The sequence below is a fragment of the Alosa pseudoharengus genome, unplaced genomic scaffold, assembly GCF_046254945.1.
Source record: "Alosa pseudoharengus isolate Yale_2024_CS ecotype anadromous, Long Island Sound unplaced genomic scaffold, YU_APseudo_1.1 YU_APseudo_1.1_scf_3, whole genome shotgun sequence".
In the NCBI taxonomy this organism is placed as follows: Eukaryota; Metazoa; Chordata; class Actinopteri; order Clupeiformes; family Clupeidae; genus Alosa; species Alosa pseudoharengus.
Window position 1 is genome coordinate 30,475,960 of NW_027468718.1, and position 19,219 is coordinate 30,495,178.

At 39.9% G+C, this 19,219-nt stretch overlaps 2 protein-coding genes across 2 annotated transcripts; both read left to right on the top strand.

Moving 5' to 3' along the window:
* The first annotated feature begins 550 nt into the window (after positions 1-550).
* LOC143100626 (gamma-crystallin M2-like) lies at positions 551-1,791 on the top strand. Its single transcript, XM_076264005.1, has 3 exons — positions 551-559; positions 740-982; positions 1,516-1,791. Exons 1-3 carry the CDS (start codon positions 551-553, stop codon positions 1,789-1,791), a joined length of 528 nt encoding a protein of 175 aa, XP_076120120.1.
* Positions 1,792-9,551: 7,760 nt separating this feature from the next.
* crygs3 (crystallin, gamma S3) lies at positions 9,552-11,081 on the top strand. The gene is made up of 3 exons (XM_076264006.1): positions 9,552-9,572; positions 9,692-9,934; positions 10,809-11,081. The coding sequence occupies exons 1-3, from the start codon at positions 9,555-9,557 to the stop codon at positions 11,079-11,081; spliced, it is 534 nt and encodes a 177-aa protein (XP_076120121.1). The 5' UTR covers positions 9,552-9,554.
* The last annotated feature ends 8,138 nt before the right edge of the window (positions 11,082-19,219 follow it).

Here is a 19,219-nt window from a genome sequence, read left to right on the forward strand (position 1 = left end):
GCAAATGGGAATGACCTATGTTGCAAGCATGAAAGAATATGTGTTAATTTCTATCCAGTTTTGCGTGTTGTTACCACGAATAGAATCACCTATGCATAATTTCATGCAGATAATGACCACATGATTTCCTTGTACAGTGAAATGTACCAGTTGTAGGAAAAGAAGATGCAGAAATTACTTGCCTACACTTTTGAAAGGTACCACGACTTGATGATTTGTTACAGAAATGATTCCGCGCAACACTGTGCAGAAGTTGGCATATAAAGAGTCAATATTATATGAGCTACTGAACATGCCATACAGAAACAGAAAATGAACACAGCCAGACTGACTGGGTTAGCCTCTGCAAGGTATTATCACATCACATCCCCTGAGACAATTGTTTGATAGTCATTACATTGTGACAGAAATCAAACCAACCATTTTGCTGATATGCAAATGAAGGTTATTTACTTAACAAAGGCTTTCCCTCGTCGGCACATTCTGCTTTTCGATATAAACCTCGAGTGTGCTGCAACTGAGTGGGAGGTGAGCAATTCAGTAATTTACAATGGGGAAGGTAAGTCTTACTCTGATATCTACTTTCATCTTACACTTTCTTTGAAACTACAGCTTGCATAAAAGCAGTTATGAGCAAACAAACTCAGCTAGATTAACAGGCAAAAGAGACTAATAGGAAAACTTGATACAGGCACATTTGAAGCTGAAAGCTCACCAGTGCTTTGCCTCTTCGTTTCAGATCGAGTTCTATGAGGAGAAGAATTTCCAAGGTCACTGTTATGAGTGCAGCAGTGACTGCCCAGACCTACACTGCTACTTCGGCCGCTGCAACTCCATCAGGGTGGAGAGTGGCTGCTGGGTCCTCTACGAGCGCCCACACTACAAGGGCTACCAGTACATCCTGAGCCCAGGAGAGTACCCTGACCACCAGCAATGGATGGGTTTCAGCGACAGCATCAAATCTTGTCGGTGTATAACAAATGTAAGATCATTGGTGATAATGAATCTGTTATTGCACAATTATGGCAATTGTATGTAGAGGGAAATGGGGATCATATTAGTCTGTAGTCAGTCTGTAGAAAGAGACTTATTATGTGTGCCTCACCTGGCATAGCAACACATGACTAGACACTCATGAGACCCAATATTAATTCTGTGGCATCAATAATTTAACTTGTTCGTTATTGTCCCATTTGACTTTTTGAGAAATTGGACATTAAAGAGTGTCAGGCAAACTTCTGATGTAGGGCAGTGCACTGGTTGAATGGCATGCCAGAGAGAGCACCAACCAGGCATTATGCATCGAAAATCCAACAGACAATAAGGGGAGATAAAAGGCTCATTTTTTGGCAGCAGTGTGCCCGTGCACATTATGATGAAGGAAGTCAGGAAAACAGCCAAGAAAACCCTCAATAAAAAGCGCCACTACTAAGAGTTATGTTAAGCTCCCAAGTTACATAATGGTGGAATTTCATGCCTTACCCAATTCTGAATGTGTCTGTGCTGTTTTTAAAGGTCTATGGAAATAACTATAAAATAAGGATTTATGAGAGCCCAGAATTTGGAGGACAGATGGCGGAATATTGTGAGGACTGTCCCTCTGTCCATGAAGCCTTCAAGTTCCGTGAGTTCAACTCTTGCATGGTGATGGACGGTGCCTGGGCCTTCTATGAGCAGCCCAACTACAGGGGGCGCCAGTACTTCCTGGAGAAAGGGGAGTACCGCAACTACTCAGATTGGGGTGCCACCTCCCCCTCCGTGGGTTCTTTCCGCAGGGTCACTGAATTCTAGAGTGCCATGGTCATCTAACACTGGGTTTCAAAAAGTTGCTTGTGTGCCTCACGTACTGGCAAATAAAGCGATGAGTTTGCTGCAAAGTGTGTTTTGTAATCTTTGTCAGCTTTAAGAGGAGGCTGTAGAAAACCAGGGCAAACATTCTACCTCAACTATGTTGTCCATATGAGACTGTACTCTGTTAATGTCCAGTGATTTTGAGTTGCATGCTTATTTAAAAGTATTGTAACAGTGACAGTAAAGCAAACAAAGCAAAAAAAAAAAAAAACTCAAGAATATAGCCGGCTCAACTGTTAACTTTAGTCTCTCAAGTCTCAGTCTTTACCTGATCTTTAGTTAGGGACTACAGATATTTTCCAGACACTTCAACCACATGACGTGTACAATCTTGTCTAAACTTTGTGTTAAGGAATAGTATGTGTTCTCTAAATTTTCGGAGAAAGAAACTCAAGAACCTTTATGTATTCCTTAGTTGGTCTCATAAACTACTTTTAGCCTGTTAATGGTGAGCTGTGTATTATTGTCGATTTTGTCAATTTTTTTTATTCATTTTTGAATTGGCCTACATTGAGACTAAAAAACAATGGAAGTGATGAAGCACAACAGTTTTATATATAAGTAGCACATGTAAAAAGAGATAAAATAATAAATACATATATAAAAACATAACATCTAAAACAATACAACAAAAAAAAAAAAAACGCTTTGAATAAGTCACAACCCTTTATGTTTAATGAAAAAGCATTTCGAAGCTATGCATTGGAACTTCAACTATGATATGAATAGGCTACTGATGTTAAGTCAAATCAAGTCAAGTCAGATTTATTTGTATAGCGCATTTAACATGCACAGAGTGCAACCCAAAGCGCTCCAAAGTTAAGATATCAAGCTATTAGCATTTTTCACTTATGATATGACCTTAACCCTAAGAAGGCCCAACAGTCATTCTTGAGACATTGGGCACACAATTGACAACCAGTTGTATTAGATTTATTATTACAATGTTTTCAATTGCACATTTTATGAGGGATTATTAATGCTAATTATTATGCACAGTTATCCTCATCAGTTTTATTAACACATCATTATATAATATTTATGACCCCTAATGACTTCTCACTAGGCCTACAATTAAAGAGCAATGTTCAATTATTCCGTAATAAAATGTTATAAATAAATGTTAAAAGTTAAATGATTAAAGATACTTTTTTATCAGAAGCAACATTTAAAATATTGTTTTTAAAGTGCATGTTTTTATTAATACATTTTATTAATAATTTTCTTTCACTAAAATTAGGCACTCTTAAGGGCAGCTGTCACTCTGAAACAGATATGTTGTGCAAAGGTTAGCTGTTTCTCAAAGTCAAGGATTCGTGCTTGGTAGAATAAGCCATGCCGAGTCAAATCCTTCAAAGACGAGGCAACGCTTCTTCTTAGCATTTGGAAAACACACAATGGAACAGACTAGCGAGTGTGCAGGAAGAAAAAATCACGCCTCCTTCTTTTTTAAAAACAATTCTCATTCTCATTCTCCTACGTGTATAAATTCAATAAATGTATTAATTTGCAAATAGAAACCACAGAGCAGCAACTATTAAGCAAAATCGTAAAGAGAAAAGCATAAAATTAAATAGCTCGCAATATATAAACAAATATTTAGCTCGCAATAGCTCTCATTAGAAAATGTTTAAATACCCTTCCTAAATGCCTTATTTACACAATAATGGTGTTCGTCTGTGAACTAATAGAGAACTAATAGACCTGTGAGTAAATATGGGCAATGCCACACAGAACTGGATATTATATAACAAAATATACAGAACATGGATCTTTTACTATACATGCTCCTATTTTTCTCCAAGTTCATCTCCTTCTCACTGTTGCAGTTGACGGATGAAATGTCTTGGTGTCTCTGCCTTAGGACTTAATGTGAAGGATCCAGCTTCAAAACCCTTAACATCAAGATCCCTCTGTTTATTTTTCAGTCCTGCGGTAGGGAGCTACTACGGTGCTCCTCTACCTGCTCCCATGGGAAGCCATTCAGGAAACCCAAAATCTCTACTCTATGGAAAGCAGCAAATAATCTGAATTCGCCAAATCAGGTTTGTTCATCTTCAGTTTCTCTCTCTCTATCTATACATCCAATCATCCAACCATCCATCCACCCATGTGTTGCACTGATGAGTGGTTTTGCAGTCTCATTCCTGACTTCTTGAGACCACCAATTTTGTATTGTCCATTTTTATTTATTTTTTCCATTTATCTCAAACAAGAACGTAATGGTGGGCAATTGATTTGCATTGAAACCCAACAATAAACTTTTTTTTTTTACTAGTTCATTTAATGTGGCATTAGTATGACAACATCTTTCACAAACTAATAGTTTGTTTGAGTGACATTTTGGAATGTGTGTAATTCTTTTGAAACATACTGAACAGTATGTAGTGATAGATTTTCAAGGAATAGTGGATACATTGATTTGCAAGAGATGCCACACCAAAACAGGAAGTGAACATAATTGGTGATATTTGTTTTAATCAGCCTCAAGGTTACTAATAGGGCCCTATTTACATTTACAGAAATGAGACTATTATGAGTCATAGTGCAGTTACATGCAGTCACACATAGAGATACTGTATATGGATATGTCATAAGGGTTTATCAGGGTTTACCAGAGGTTTATATGATTTGCCTGGAATTGAATGAATGAAACCTTTATTGCCTCAAGGGGGAATTTGTCTTGCATTTAGGAGCCATAAGTTACATAAAGCTAGACAACACTAGACAAGACTCACACATTGATACATAGAATGACAAACAAATCCAAAAAACATACAATATATATTAAAAAAGTGTGTATGCATGCTTTAGGATGGTGTCAACCTGTCTGAATTCAACCTATTTAGCAACTGGATGCTCCTTGGCACAAAAGATGTAATAGCTCTGTTTGTTTTTGCATGTGGCATTCTATAGCGGAGTCCTGAGGGGAGAGGAGAGTACTCAGAGAAGAGGGGGTGGGATGGATCATCTAGTATTTTCACAGCCAAATTAATGGTGTATTCGTCAGAAATCTGCATGATACTTTTCACTTCTGATCCACTTATTTTCCTGCCTAGTTTTGTAATTCTATCCATCATATTCCTGTTTTGAACAGAAAGACCCCCCCCCCCCCCAACACTGAATTGCAAAGGTCACAACACTCTGTATAAAAGTTCAATAAAACAGCCTCAAAATCACTGTATCAGCCTTAAAGCTACACAATTTTCTTAAGAAATAAAATCTTTGTTGTGCCTTTGTGTATCTTGCTAGAGTGTTTGCCTTCCATGTGAGATTATTGTCAATGATAGTACCTAAGTACTTATATTCTTCTACCATGTCAATATCACTCCCTTGTACAGAGACTGATTTAAGTGGGGGCCTTTTCCTAAAATTAATTACCATTTCTTTTGTTTACATTTAAAATCAAGGAATTTACATTGCACCATTCATAAAACTGGTCTATTTCCTGTCTGTAGCCTGTCTCATCACCTGTTAAGAAACCCACTATGGCAGCCAGTATCATCCGCAAACTTAATAAAAGAACAGTCAGGGGTGTGGCTCACACAGTCATTAGTGTACAGTATATATAATAGGGGCGATAGGACACTCCCTTGGGGAACACCCCTATTTATAGTAATGACTCTTCCATTTCAGAAGAGAATGGTTAACTCCCATTGTTCCCAACTTCTCAATTAAAATGTGTGATTGAAGGTAGTTCCAAGTGTTTGTATATTCCATTTAGCATAGAAGTGATTGCATCTTCCACACCTCTTTTCTGTCTATATGCAAACTGGAGTGTGTCCATTTGAGTTACTGTTTGTTTTTTTTAAGTGGGTCAGAATGATACGCTCCAAACACTTGATTGCTACAGAGGTAAGAGCCATTGACCTAAAATCGTTTGTGTTTGAATTTTTTTGGCAGTGGCAGAATTTCAGCCGTTTTCCAAATTTTGGGTACCGTATGTGTATCCAATGACCTTTGGAACAAGTTGTTCGTGTTCGTGACATGTCCTGAGAACTATACTCAGCAGGTTGTCCGGGCCAGCTGCTTTACGGGGTTTGACCAGCGAAAACACCTGCTCGACTTCCCTGCTGCTGACGCTGATTGATGCACATTCTGTTGCACTGTCCAGTCAATTTGGTAAAGCCTGCAGGCAACTCCCTGCTCTACAAGATATCTATTCCAGAAGACTACTCCTAAGAGCCCAAAAGATTCTGAAGGACTCTTCTCATCCTAACAATGGATTATTCCTACCACTGAAATCTAGAAGACACCTATGTAGTTACAAAGCCAGAACTGAGAGACTCAGGAGAAGTTTTTATCCCCAGGCCATCCGAACTCTGAACTCACACTATACTGACTTTGCACACATTCATTCCTCAGCACTCTCAAACATTTCCGAACCCTGAACTCACACTATACTGACTTTGCACTCATTCACTCCTCAGCACTCATGACCCCCCCCCCCCCCCCCCACGCACACACACCTACATTAGCACTTTTACATCCCTCTCCCTATGCTACAGACCTTTTATTTATTTTCTTATTTCATCACACGTCAAAACACACACACACACACACACACACACACACACACACACACACACACACACACACACACACACACACACACACATATCTGACTTTCTCCAACTTTTGCACATCTCCATAGAACTTTTTATTTATTATTTGTGATTTCTCCTCCATTTATCTACCCATGTCCTTGATTGCCTAGCCTTTCTAACCCCCACCCACCCCCCATCCCCAATACACACACACTTACATCATCACTGTCATCACCTCACATACATACAGCACATTGCTTGCTACAGTAAGCCTCCTCTACATACTTGCTGCACACTGCCCCCCCCTCCCCACACACATACACAGCACATTGTCTTCAGGATCTTCTCCAACACGCATCCTCTACATACTTACAGCACACTGCCCCCACCTACCCACACACACACTACACACACACACAGTCACTGCTCCACTCCCCTGCTGCCCACACACACATCTTCACTGTCATCACTCACATACATCATACATACAGTACTCTGCTTGCAATAGTAAGTCCCTTCACCATACTTGCAGTGACTGCCCCCCCTCTCCCCTACATACACAGCACATTATTTCATCAGGAAGCTTCTCCAACACACATCCCCAACATACTTACAGCACACTGCCCCCCCCCCCCCAATACACAGCACATTGTCTCATGACATATTGCACACTGCCCTCTCCCCACATACACAACACACTATCCCATCTCCCTTGTCATCCCCCCAACACACACACCAAGACCCCTGGCAGTTGGGTTAGCCCCTTGAGCCGTGGATCTGCCCAAGGTTTCTTCCTTAGTAAGGGAGTTTTTCTTTGCCCCTGTTGCTCTTGGGTGCTCCTTGTTGGTGCCCCCCCCAATCCCAATCCTCCCCCACCTTTCTTATGCAGCCCTTGCCACTTAATCTACTAAACCCCTCTTCTACTGCACTTTTTACCCCCCCCCCCCCCCCCCCAACATTTCAGAAGTGCAGCAATCAAATCTTGCAAACAAAGGTTTTTTGGTTGTGTTGAATGCACTGCTCTATCTGTCATCATATAAAGCCTGCCCCATGGCATATAAGATTTGCCGATTGTGATTGGATCCTGGGTTTTTGGTATTTTTTTTATTTGGAAACTGTCATCAATGGGCTTCTTTCCAGACGTACCTGCAGAGCAAATTCACATTTTGTCTGGGTTCACATTAAATCCTTTTGGCAGTCATCCTTTTTTTGCAAGCATTACATGTTACAAACATTACACAAAAGTGTCTGCTAAATGTAATGTAAAATAAGAGAAGAGCTCCTTCTCAGCTCCTGTTTCACCATGGCCTTATGTCACTCATTCCATCATTAGACTTTCTCTTGAAACAGCTGGCCCATGCTATGATTTGCACAGTAGTATAGATAGATAGATAGATAGATAGATAGATAGATAGATAGATACTTTATTGATCCCCAAGGGGAAATTCAAGAAGGTAAGGGTCCTACGTACTGTATCCTTGTGACCCCTTGTTATAATGATTTTGCACATGCACCTCATATTTAGGCAACTATTTTCACTATCTTGTTCATAACAGTGACACGGGAAATTGTTTTTCTGATGGTACTTACATGTTGAAACAAAAACTAAGCAGTGTGAGCAAGTTGTGTGCTTTTGCAGATAAACCACTATGTAATTCAGTTTGTACAAATTATTTTGAGAAAAGCACTTAAAGCAACACCAAAGAGTTTTTTGTACCTTAAAATAATGTTTCCAAAATCGTTTCAGTGGTTCATCAACTTGTAACAGGGTGAACGGCACTTCTGCATTCGCTTCACAGCCCTCTATCGGCTATAGATAGATAGATAGATACTTTATTGATCCCCAGGGGAAATTCAAGAATAACCGCACTATGTAAGTTTGCCAGCTCGGGTAGCGGATCTGTAGTTCGATGGAATGAGACATAAGAAACTACAAATTTGACTTGCATCTGATGTCGCAATACATCGTACTTTCATAAATCGTGCAACATATTCTACCTTGTCTATGGACATCGTTATTTGCAAAGCCGGTGCTGGATAAACAAATAGCGTGCGTGCTACAGAGGAAAAGTTCTTTGGTGTTGCTTTAACTGTTTTTGCAAACGTTAATGATGTTTTGATGAATGCCCCAAAGTGACTGAGAACAACTGTAATATGAGAAGAGCTTTTTAGTTAGAATGAGACGGAAATGCAATCTGCTTCCCTCCATTTACCAAAATTCATGAAGGCACAAAGACCCTTGAACAGCATCCCAGCATGGTGAGGCAATCTGCTTTTTCTTCATCATTGGTCTGGCTGACATTCTTTTGCTGCCAGTTGGAGGTCTGTCTGTTCCATCTATACACACGAATTTCTTATTTTAAATAGCCACATTAACCCAAATGTAAAAGTATTTTAACATAATGATCTCCAGTTTAGTTTGTAGCAAAAGCTTTTCTCAATGTTTGGACACAATAGATTAAACCATATAAATGAGATCAGACTTTAACTTTACAGTATACATACAGTTGAAGGAAAATCAAATCACCTTGGCTAAAGTACAAAGAGTTTCAGTGTTTTTGTTTTCCTTGTAGTTGATAACTTCAATAAGTCTTATGAGATAGTGATGCTTAAATGCTTCTCTGTAAATATCACTATTGCAATACTTGGCTGTCAAGATGCCTGAGCGAACATCTGTCAAATCTTCAACAGCAGGATCCAGTAGAGGACCACTTACTAAGCAGTGGGGTTAAGGGTGTGGCCAGTGGCTATGAGTGCACCTGTTCATTGTGAGGCAGGTGCCAGCCTTCACACTCACCAGTTGCGTGGCCAGGAGCCAAAGCGGTGGAAACCGTTGCTGCCCCCAGAGTCTAGAAAACAGTTTAATTGGATTGATTAATCTTTTCTGGAATCACGTATCGCTTAGATCAAAAGGTCAGTGTGTCGAGACAATGACGGGTAAACGTTGCATTAAGCCACACATTTAGAGACAATCGCAGCATCAGCTGTTGTGCGGATAGGGCCCTAAATGCTGATGCTTTTCAGATGACAATGATTCCCCTGGCAGTGCAATTCAATGTCCCTCATATATAAATCTGACCCGTCAATGTCGCTGTCAATACAGCATAAGGGGGTATAAACATTTTGTGATCAAAAGCACCCGGACAGGCCCAAAACATGGATCGACATGGAAAGGTGAGTGTTGTTGTTCTTCATCTCTGATGTTCTTAAAGTGAGGATTTCTCTTGACCTATGTGCCCTCTTGCTCCAATTTACACTATAAGTTTCACTAAAAAATACAACTCTGTTCACAGATCATCTTCTATGAGGACCGAAATTTTCAGGGTCGCTACTTTGAGTGCAGTAGCGACTGCCCTGAGCTGAGCTCCCATTTCAGTCGCTGCAACTCCATCAGGGTAGACAGTGGGGCGTGGGTCATCTACGAGCGACCCAACTACATGGGCTCACAGTATGTCTTGACAAAGGGGGAGTATCCCGACCACCAGCGCTGGATGGGCATCAATGACATCATTAAGTCCTGTCGTCTTATCCGAAACGTGAGTCCCAGTTCCCTTGGAGTCGCCACACCAGCCATTGGCTTGTCTGAGTGGTCTTGGACTGGAGTGGAATTTTGTTTGTCCTCTTTCCAGACCAGTCACACACAAATAACAGAAACACATATATGCACACATGCACGGCCAAAAAGTGTCTTAAGTGGCAACAATTTAGACTAAAGATACATAGAGACAAACTTCACAGAATTACATTTTATTGGATGAAAAACTATATCTTCTTTGGCATCATTAAGTGATAATATTTTCAAAATGCAAAAGTAAGCATATGCACTGCCGTTCAAAAGTTTGGGGTCACTTCAAAATGTCCATTCCATTATAGACAGAATACCAGCGGAGGTCAATTGCATTGTTTTATTTAATCAGTGCAGTATTTCGATTACATTATGTGCTTACATAATTGCAAAAGGGTTCTCTAATGTTTTCTCAGTTAGCCTTTAAAGGGATATCAGATTAGTAAACAGAATGTGCCTTTGGAACATTGGATGAATGGTTGCTGATAATGGCCATCCGTATACATATGTAGATATTGCATTAAAGATCAGCCATTTCTAATTTACAACATTAATGATAAAAACAAGGAAGTTTCTAAGTGACTCCAAACTTTTGAACGGTAGTGTATGTACTCTATAAGCTGATAACTACTGTACTCTTACTACATATATAGCTTGTTACAAATTGTACTACAAGCTTCAGCATGTACTGTATGTATTGGTAAATACTCTGAAAGTAAATATTTTGACTTGCAAAAACACTGAGGCAACTAGTTACTGTATGTCAGTGTTAGCCCACAGATGATTTTTTATTCACTCTTCTTGTTTCTTGACACTTGCATCCCCCATCTCAATCTTTCCTTCAGACTTATGGCATTTACCGCCTCCGGGTTTACGAACGTCCTGACTTCCAGGGACAGATGATGGAGTTTAGCGACGATTGTCCCTCTGTCTATGATCGCTTTAGTCACCGTGAGGTCCATTCCTGTAACGTGATGGATGGGGCCTGGGTCTTCTACGAGCATCCCAACTATCGCGGCCGTCAGTACCTACTGGAGAAGGGTGAATACCGCCGGTACACAGAGTGGAACGCCATGCATCCTGGTTTGGGTTCTTTCCGCCGCGTCCAGGACTTTTAGACCAGTTTCCTACTAGCATCTGTGTGAGAACTGTTGCTATGCCATTTAATAAAAAAGAAACTTTTGAGCTCAGATGAATGTCGGTGTTCTCAAACTACCTCTCGTTGAGTCTACAATTTAAAGAGCCATCCCAAAAGGATAGCAAACCTATAGCTTATAACTCTCCTATAGGTCTACCATGATAATCTTGAATAATGAAATACTTACTTGAACAACTAAGAAAATGTATGTCTTTCCTTCACTGTAACTGTTGATGTCATGAAAAGTGGTGCTATTAAATATGAGGAACCCCATTTAGACTAAGATCTGTTGGTGGCATGTGGAACTGGCAGTGTCTTTCTCATCATAAATACCTTTAATTGACTCATATTTATGACCCAGTAGAGAAGCACCAGTGTCTTAAAGGAATTATCCGGAGTAAAATGCACTTTAGATCAATTTACGGATGATTGGGAGTACATACGTTGAGTTGACATCAAAATCATGTCATTCGGATGTGTTTTGAGAAAGTTCGATTTTACCGTTTTTAGTCAAAACTCGTTAGCCTGGAAGTGACCAGGGCACGTAATTTCGCCGCTACAAAACGCTATTTTTATACCTCTGTAATAATTGGACTACTGACTATGAGATTATTCTCCAAAAGTAAAAATTCTTGCTGCATGAACATTATCTGTTTTTCCCCTGCTCTGTCCACTGTGTAGTTAATGAGTCAAAATGAATATTATAGAATGGGCTCCAGACATCTTAACCCCACTACCTTAATCCAACTGAGGTATCTGTGGGTGGTGAAAACTAATATTTCAAATAAATATCTTCTTATGAAGTGAGCTTAAGCCCTGCCTAACCCCTTCACTGATTTAAGTTTTACTTTTCTTTTTTAATTATTGCTTTTCCTTGGTCCTTTCGATGACATTTGTCTGACATCATTTTGTGAAGCAGACATTATGTAGGTAGCCTAGACAAATCCAAACTCATTCACAAAGTGAATAGAGTGTGGTGACTCATGATTGGAATTCATTTCCAACACTTGCATCATGATGGGCACTAACTTTGAAATCATTGGTCCAGCCTTACCAATCACATTGATCAAAGATCTAATGTTATTTTCTACTTCGCCTAAACTTTACAAACTGACAATAAACAGCATCAACAGTCAGGAAACAATGTATGTTGGTCTACCTTTGCTGTAAATACATTTCTGCATTTTTCCAACTGCATTTTTTTATGTTTGCAGGTGTTGCTGCTACTGTTTATCTCAATAAGTTTGGTTTTCGTCTTCCTCTCTCATCACTGATTGGCCTGAAATTTTTCTTGTCTGAGGGAACTATGAACTATGGTGTTCCAGAATAGGGGCTCTATCGTGCACCCGGCACAAGGTGATGCAAAGCGCATCGCAAGGCTTATTCTTATCTTACACCCAGTCAGTGGCGGATTTTGCACCATGCGCTTCACTTTTATTAAACCTTGCGCCTAGGGGTGTGGCAGAAGGTATGGTCTGGCGCATGATCCACAAATCACTTTCTTGACCCTCTAAAAATCATTACGCCGCTGACCAAGAGAAACCTGCTCAGAAATCCGTGGCGAGTTGTTTACATGTGTAACAATTCGCCCTTATTCAAAAGAACTGATTGCCACTACGCATTTAAGGTTACGGGCGGATCTAACAAGCAGGAAATCGTGCTAGCTCAATTCAGACGAAGGCCTCAGTTTATCTTGACTTAAACTGGCAAAAGGCCTTGCCTTCCTCTTAATAAGAGTGTATATTAAAGAAAAACTATCTTACAGAAAGATAGATAGATACTTTATTGATCCCCAGGGGAAATTCAAGGTCTCAGCAGCATACAGACAACACAAACACATTCTTTAACAGCAGAAAGAGTAATTAAAGTATATAATATAAAAACACAACTAAGCAATAAGGACAGTAGAAGATAAAGAATATGCTAAATATACTAAAATACAAATTATACTAACTAACACTTAATCTAAATCAATTCTAAAAACAGTATCCACATAGTGGTGATTAATCAATCAGAGGTGCTTGCAATGACTGAGGCAGGGACTGAGCCTGTGATTCTCTGTGCATAGTAAGGTATGGTAAAGTGCTCTAAGGTGCTCTGTGTGAATGAGTGTCATGGTGGTAGTGCAATGGTGATAGTGGTCATGGTGATAGTGCAAATGAGTAAGTCCAACAGTGCAACAATGCAGAAATAAAGTAAAGTAAAGTCTATATATCTATATATTTAACTATTTAAAGAAAATGTATAAGAGTGGCCACAGTTCGGCTGTGGCATGGAGGGGGGGGGGGTTATGCATATGTGCTAATGTGCTAATATAGCATGCAAACAGTGAGGCATAAAGACAGTGGTAAAAGTGGCTAGTGGACAGACAGTATCCAAACATGGAGGGGGTGAAGAGGCAGACAGATTATGCAGAGAAGTCTATCTCTTCTCTTCCCTTAAGTGAGGCATTGAACAGTTCAATGGCCCTGGGGACAAATGACTTTCTCAGTCTGTCAGTTGTGCAAGGCAGTGAGCGAAGTCTCCAGCTGATCAGGCTCTTCTGCTTAACAATAGTGCTGTGGAGTGGGTGACACTCATTGTCCAAGATGTTGATCAGTTTGTTCAGGGTCCTTTTGTCAGATAGTGAAGTGATGCACTCCAGTTCAGCTCCCACTACAGAGCCAGCTTTCCAGCCTGTCAATTCGCCCCGCATCCTTCTTCCTTGTGCTTCCTCCCCAACATACTACTGCATAGAAGAGGACGCTGGCAACAACAGACTGGTAGAAACCCAAACATATGAGATTGATTCACTTTGTATTGTAATGAACGAACTCGCGGCCACTCGGCGCGTAACTGAAGGCCCGACACACAATTAACAACAAAGTTTCACAATGCACAAACAAATACCCCCCAAAGTTCAGTGCCCAATAGTCCCGACATCAACAGATGATTCAAACAGTCCAAAACACAAACGTGATCCCCGGAATAAGAAAGAGTTGTTGCGCTTACAATCTGTTGAGAAGTCGTTCCCCATACGGTTGCAAAACACAATCTCACCAAAACACGCACGTTAGGAAAAAGGATCCTTTGCTTGCTGTAATCCAATGACTTTGGAAAAAATTATAATCCACAGCGATCGCAGATAGCGAGAAAGCGAGAGTCAGCATACAAGGCCTCTAATGCGCGTTATTCCATACACCAGCCGGCTTCACACATGTAACTCTCGGGGGCGAGCGCTCTCCTCGCGCTTCCATTTAACAGACATGCAAACTCCTCACCTTTCGGTGAAATTCGCCGTTTTGAATAGGAAATGGGTGACTTACGTGATTCGTGCAGATCCGCACAGAAAATATTTGGGGGGGGGTCCACTATCAACTATCAACCCCACTCACTGTCACACGCAGACGAGTGCATCTTGACTCAACATGAACATGAACACATACGTGAATATTACGTAAGGGATAATGTATAGAACGCCCGTCATTATGGGGAAAATAAGTCCCGATAGGGCGAACCGGACCCCGACGCGCCAGCGGAGGGGTCTTGTTTCGCCCTGAAGGGACTTATTTTCCCATAATGACCGGCGTTCTATACATTATCCCGCTTATTATACGGCTACTTGCCAAAATGAAAAAATAAACTCCACGATATGTCTCTTTACACTTATTTGTTACCGTTTCGTCGTGGCTTTGGCTGAGAAACAAATAGTTCGCAACACACGCTGAACTTGAATCAAACATTCTTTAGAACACAGCTGATCAACTGTTTGCTTTCACTTTTGAATGAAGTTCCAATGCAAGAAGTGACCAGAATACTTGCGGAGTGATATGATCAGCAGCACAAAACCCGTTAATTATATGTTTGCAGCGGTAATTACATGAATTTATTTTACCGTATAACGTTGGGAAATCCCATTCAAATCAATGGAGCGTTCTACTAGCATTGTGAAGAGCCGTATAATAAATGATTGGAAGCCAACGCATCTCTGATTCTAGAATACGCGATAATAGACTACTGCTACATCGCGTGGCGCCAATAAATGAGCTGACCAGCAGCGAGCGAGAATCGCTGTAGAAGTGCCACATAGCTGTTCTGCCTTGGATAGAAGAGAACTTCAAGAGCGAGAATCAACGTGGGAAAGCAAATTTGAGGTAAGATATAAAAAATGAACGACCTTGCTTGCTGACTTGTATCAAACAGGAAAGCACAGTCTTGAAGAAAAGTGAACTAGCCGTAGCACTACTTTACTATGTATGCCAGTGTCTTAAGTTAGCTAGGTTCTACTGAATGCTAGCGGCTAGGGCACCTTGCATATACATAAGATGGAGTTCATCTAATCAACAAGCTTCTATGGGGACTCCGCGGAAGAATGGACATTTGTAGCTGAAATAGCTTTTAAATTTCATGAGTTAAATTGATACAAAATAAACATATAATGTCATATATGTTCAAATCTTCACACCTATGGCTACTGAAAAATGTAATGTTCATTTAGCAAATGTTATTTTGAAGTATTAAAAAACATCATTGTTTTAAGAATTTTCGAACGAAATGGTTGGTAATTAGCACATTTACGATATGACATTATGTGACCCTGCAAGGCGAAACCAGTCGTTTTCCGCAAGGTGCTAGTTTGAGAAAATCCACGGTATACAGTGTCAACGGTATACAGTCTCCTCTACACTTTCATATTGTGAACAAATTTCACGGATAAACATACGTTTTCACTGTTAAACCTTACTTTATTTAGGTGAAGATTCAACACATTAGCAGTCATTCCCTTTGTCCACGCCGCTATAAGGTTTTACGGTAGAGCTACAATTTACTCATTAGGCTACTCATTACTCGTTACTCAATGTGTCAGCTCTCTATCATTCTTGGCAGATGATGTAACCGAATATGAATGTGAAAGACTTGCCCTTCAGGGCACGAACGGTCAAAAGCAGAACTTTTAGAAATTTCCTGGCGTCATTTTAGGGGCTAGAAGAAGTTTTCCATTGACGTAGGCTAACGCATTTTAAAAGTATACACAATCTGTGTACACAGAACTTCCTCTCCCCTTACTTCCCCCGAAATACATTAAGTATATTCTATAGTGACACCTTATGACCATTCCAGGTATTAACTAGGGGGCAGAAAAAGACACTCACTGCACGGTTGAAACTGCACTCAGTCACGCTACAAATCGTTGGAAAGCTTAGTTTATGGCAGTTCATGTGAGCACAATAACTTAATTTTTTAAATGTTACCAAAGCGACTGGTTTCGCCTTGCAGGGTCACATATCTTCGCTCGCTTAGTGCCTAACAACACCCCTTAGCTGTGCTATATTCACGATATAGAATGGCCTCTCGGGGTTTATTGCTTAAATAATATTAGACCAGCATTTAAATTACACTTTTGCTTGAACCTAAACTTTGTTCTTATGGCTTTGTTCCAGAATGAGGGATCTCACTGTAGAAGATGTAGAAGAAAGGAGCACACTGGACATTTTTTACATTTATTTTTATACCATAAAGGACTTTTCTACATTTTCTTTAATACCTAAAAGGACTTTTCTTATTATTTGAACAATACAACTGAACTGCACTTGCTCTTACATTGTCATTGTTGACTACTGTGAGATGATTGATGTGATAGTGTTTATTTGCCATTTTTACATTTATACAGTATTGCCTTGCATACACTACATCCATACACAACATTTACAACATTTTACTAATTTACTAACTGATTCAATGCCACTATTCTCCTTCAGTGTGAATTCCCATTTTTATTGAGATATGTTGTTGAGGTACAGTATGCCACAATACAAGCCTTTTCTGTAAATGAGTCATTTTGTAGTTTGTTCTCTTTGTAAATGTGTGGTTTTGAGTATTGTTTTTTTACTCTTAAGTTAACTATGCACTGGTCTCAATGTCAATCGCATTTGTTTTGTGACGTAACGGCCATTTCCCTTCTCGCGCACTCTTCTCACCTTTTTCACCCCTGACCAGTTTGCATGTCTGATTTAAACTAAGTGCAATAATAGTCACTCCTACCCAAAACGCGCGTCCAACAGTCAGCTGTCATCAAATTTACATACATGGCATATTACATAGAGAGAAAATAGTAACACATTTTCATTCAAACAACCATGTAAAAAGGTGATTTTGGCATCCTTTACACATGTTATTTTAAAAGCACATTATCAACAGTGATACAATATGGGTGGGTGCATAATGCGCATACACCCTGCTTCTCTGATCCACAGGAACCTGCACCAGCGCACATCCATGCAAAACATTACAAATGACATGATTACAATGGGAAACATTATGATAAAGATATTAGGAAATACATCTCACAATGAGCAGTTAGTCACCATCATTTGCAAATTGGTAATGATGGATAAAATTGAGTTGGCACTTCACCAAGTAGCAAGACGTGTAGGTATTTCAACGTGGCTGATTACACTTTACATCATGCAAACAACAGCGCATGAATTATCATTCAATTGAAAACACGCAAAAGCATCGTCATTGAAAGAACATTTGGGTTGCTGAAAATGCGCTTCAGATGTTTGGATAAGTCAGGTGGCACATTACAGTACAAACCTCAGATAGTCATAGCATTCTTTGTGGCATGTTTTGTGTTGCATAACATTGCCATGCGCCATAGATGTCTTGTAGACATAAATGAGGAAACATTACAGGACTTTAGAAGACGTGATGCTGAATTGCAAGTGCCGATGCCAATGAACCCAAATGCATCAGCAGCAGCACAGGAGAGGAGGGATCAGTTGGCAAAAGAGCCGACACATCTGTTGTCTGGTAAGCAACCAAATAGTTTGATTTATTTTTAATCCTGAACATTTAATTGATTATTAAGACGTTTTATAAATATAGTACCATGCATATATCAGAGCCGTATATATAGAGAGTTGCGACAACTAGGGAATCGAATGCTCTGAGTTATCTTGACGCCATGTTTCATCCCAACAGTCAGCAGATCCCCATTGACATAGTACAGAGGTGACATTGACAATAAAGTTGAATCTAATCTAAATTATTAAAAACTACAATTATTTATTTAAAAAATACTGAACTGTTGCTTGTGTGACTGCAGTGCAGGACTGGGAAGTGGAAAAGAGTTGCACAATCTTCCCTGTGACTCAAAAAGGCAGTATGAGAGCAGAAGGACAAGAGACAAAACTGGAGGGCTAATAATTACTCAATATTGTGTGAGGTAAATGTCAATTTCATTCCATAGAAAAATTACACTGCGTTCCAAATTATTATGCAAATTACATTTTTCTCAGATTTTTCTAAATAGTTGATGCAAATGTCAGTATAATTTTCAAGTCATCAACCGAGTATAATTCAAAATTTTATTGAACAAACCTCCCAATGATAACAGTATTTGTTTCAAAAATAAAAAACTCAAAATGCACTGTTCCAAATTATTAAGCACAACAGAGTTTCCAGGCATTTTATAGGTTGTAAAGAACTAAAAATGGTCATTTGTTGAATTTGCAGCATTAGGAGGTCATATAAATTAAATCAAAAACACTTTAACAGGCCAAGTTACATGTTGACATAGGACCCCTTTATTGATATCACCTTCACAATTCTTGCATCCATTGAACTTTTGAGTTCTTGGAGAGTTTCTGCTTTAATGTCTTTGCAGGATGTCAGAATAGCCTCCCAGAGCTGCTGCTTGGATATGAACTGCCTCCCACCCTCATAGATCTTTTGCTTGATGATGCTCCAAAGGTTCTCAATAGGGTTGAGGTCAGGGGAAGATGGGGGCCACACCATGCCCATAGCAGCCAATGACCCAGATGTATTCTTTTCAGCATGAGATGGTGCATTGTCATACATAAAGATGATTTTGCTACAGAAGCCACAGTTCTTCTTTTTGTACCACGGAAGAAAGTGGTCAGTCAGAAACTCTACATACTTTGCCAAGGTAATTTTAGGGGCCTACCAGCTCTCTCTCCATGATTCTGCCCCAAAACATGACTCCGCCACCTCCTTGCTGACATCTCAGCCTTGTTGGGACATGGTGGCCATTCACCAACCATCCTTTACTCCATCCATCTGGACCATCTAGGGTTGCACAGCACTCATCTGTAAACAAAACTGTTTGAAAATTAG

Excerpts from the sequence above, each read along its gene's own strand:
- crygs3 (XM_076264006.1), top strand. Across the intron at positions 9,935-10,808 it reads CCTGTCGTCTTATCCGAAAC|ACTTATGGCATTTACCGCCT; the intron begins GTGAGTCCCAGT and ends TCTTTCCTTCAG.
- LOC143100626 (XM_076264005.1), top strand. Across the intron at positions 983-1,515 it reads CTTGTCGGTGTATAACAAAT|GTCTATGGAAATAACTATAA; the intron begins GTAAGATCATTG and ends CTGTTTTTAAAG.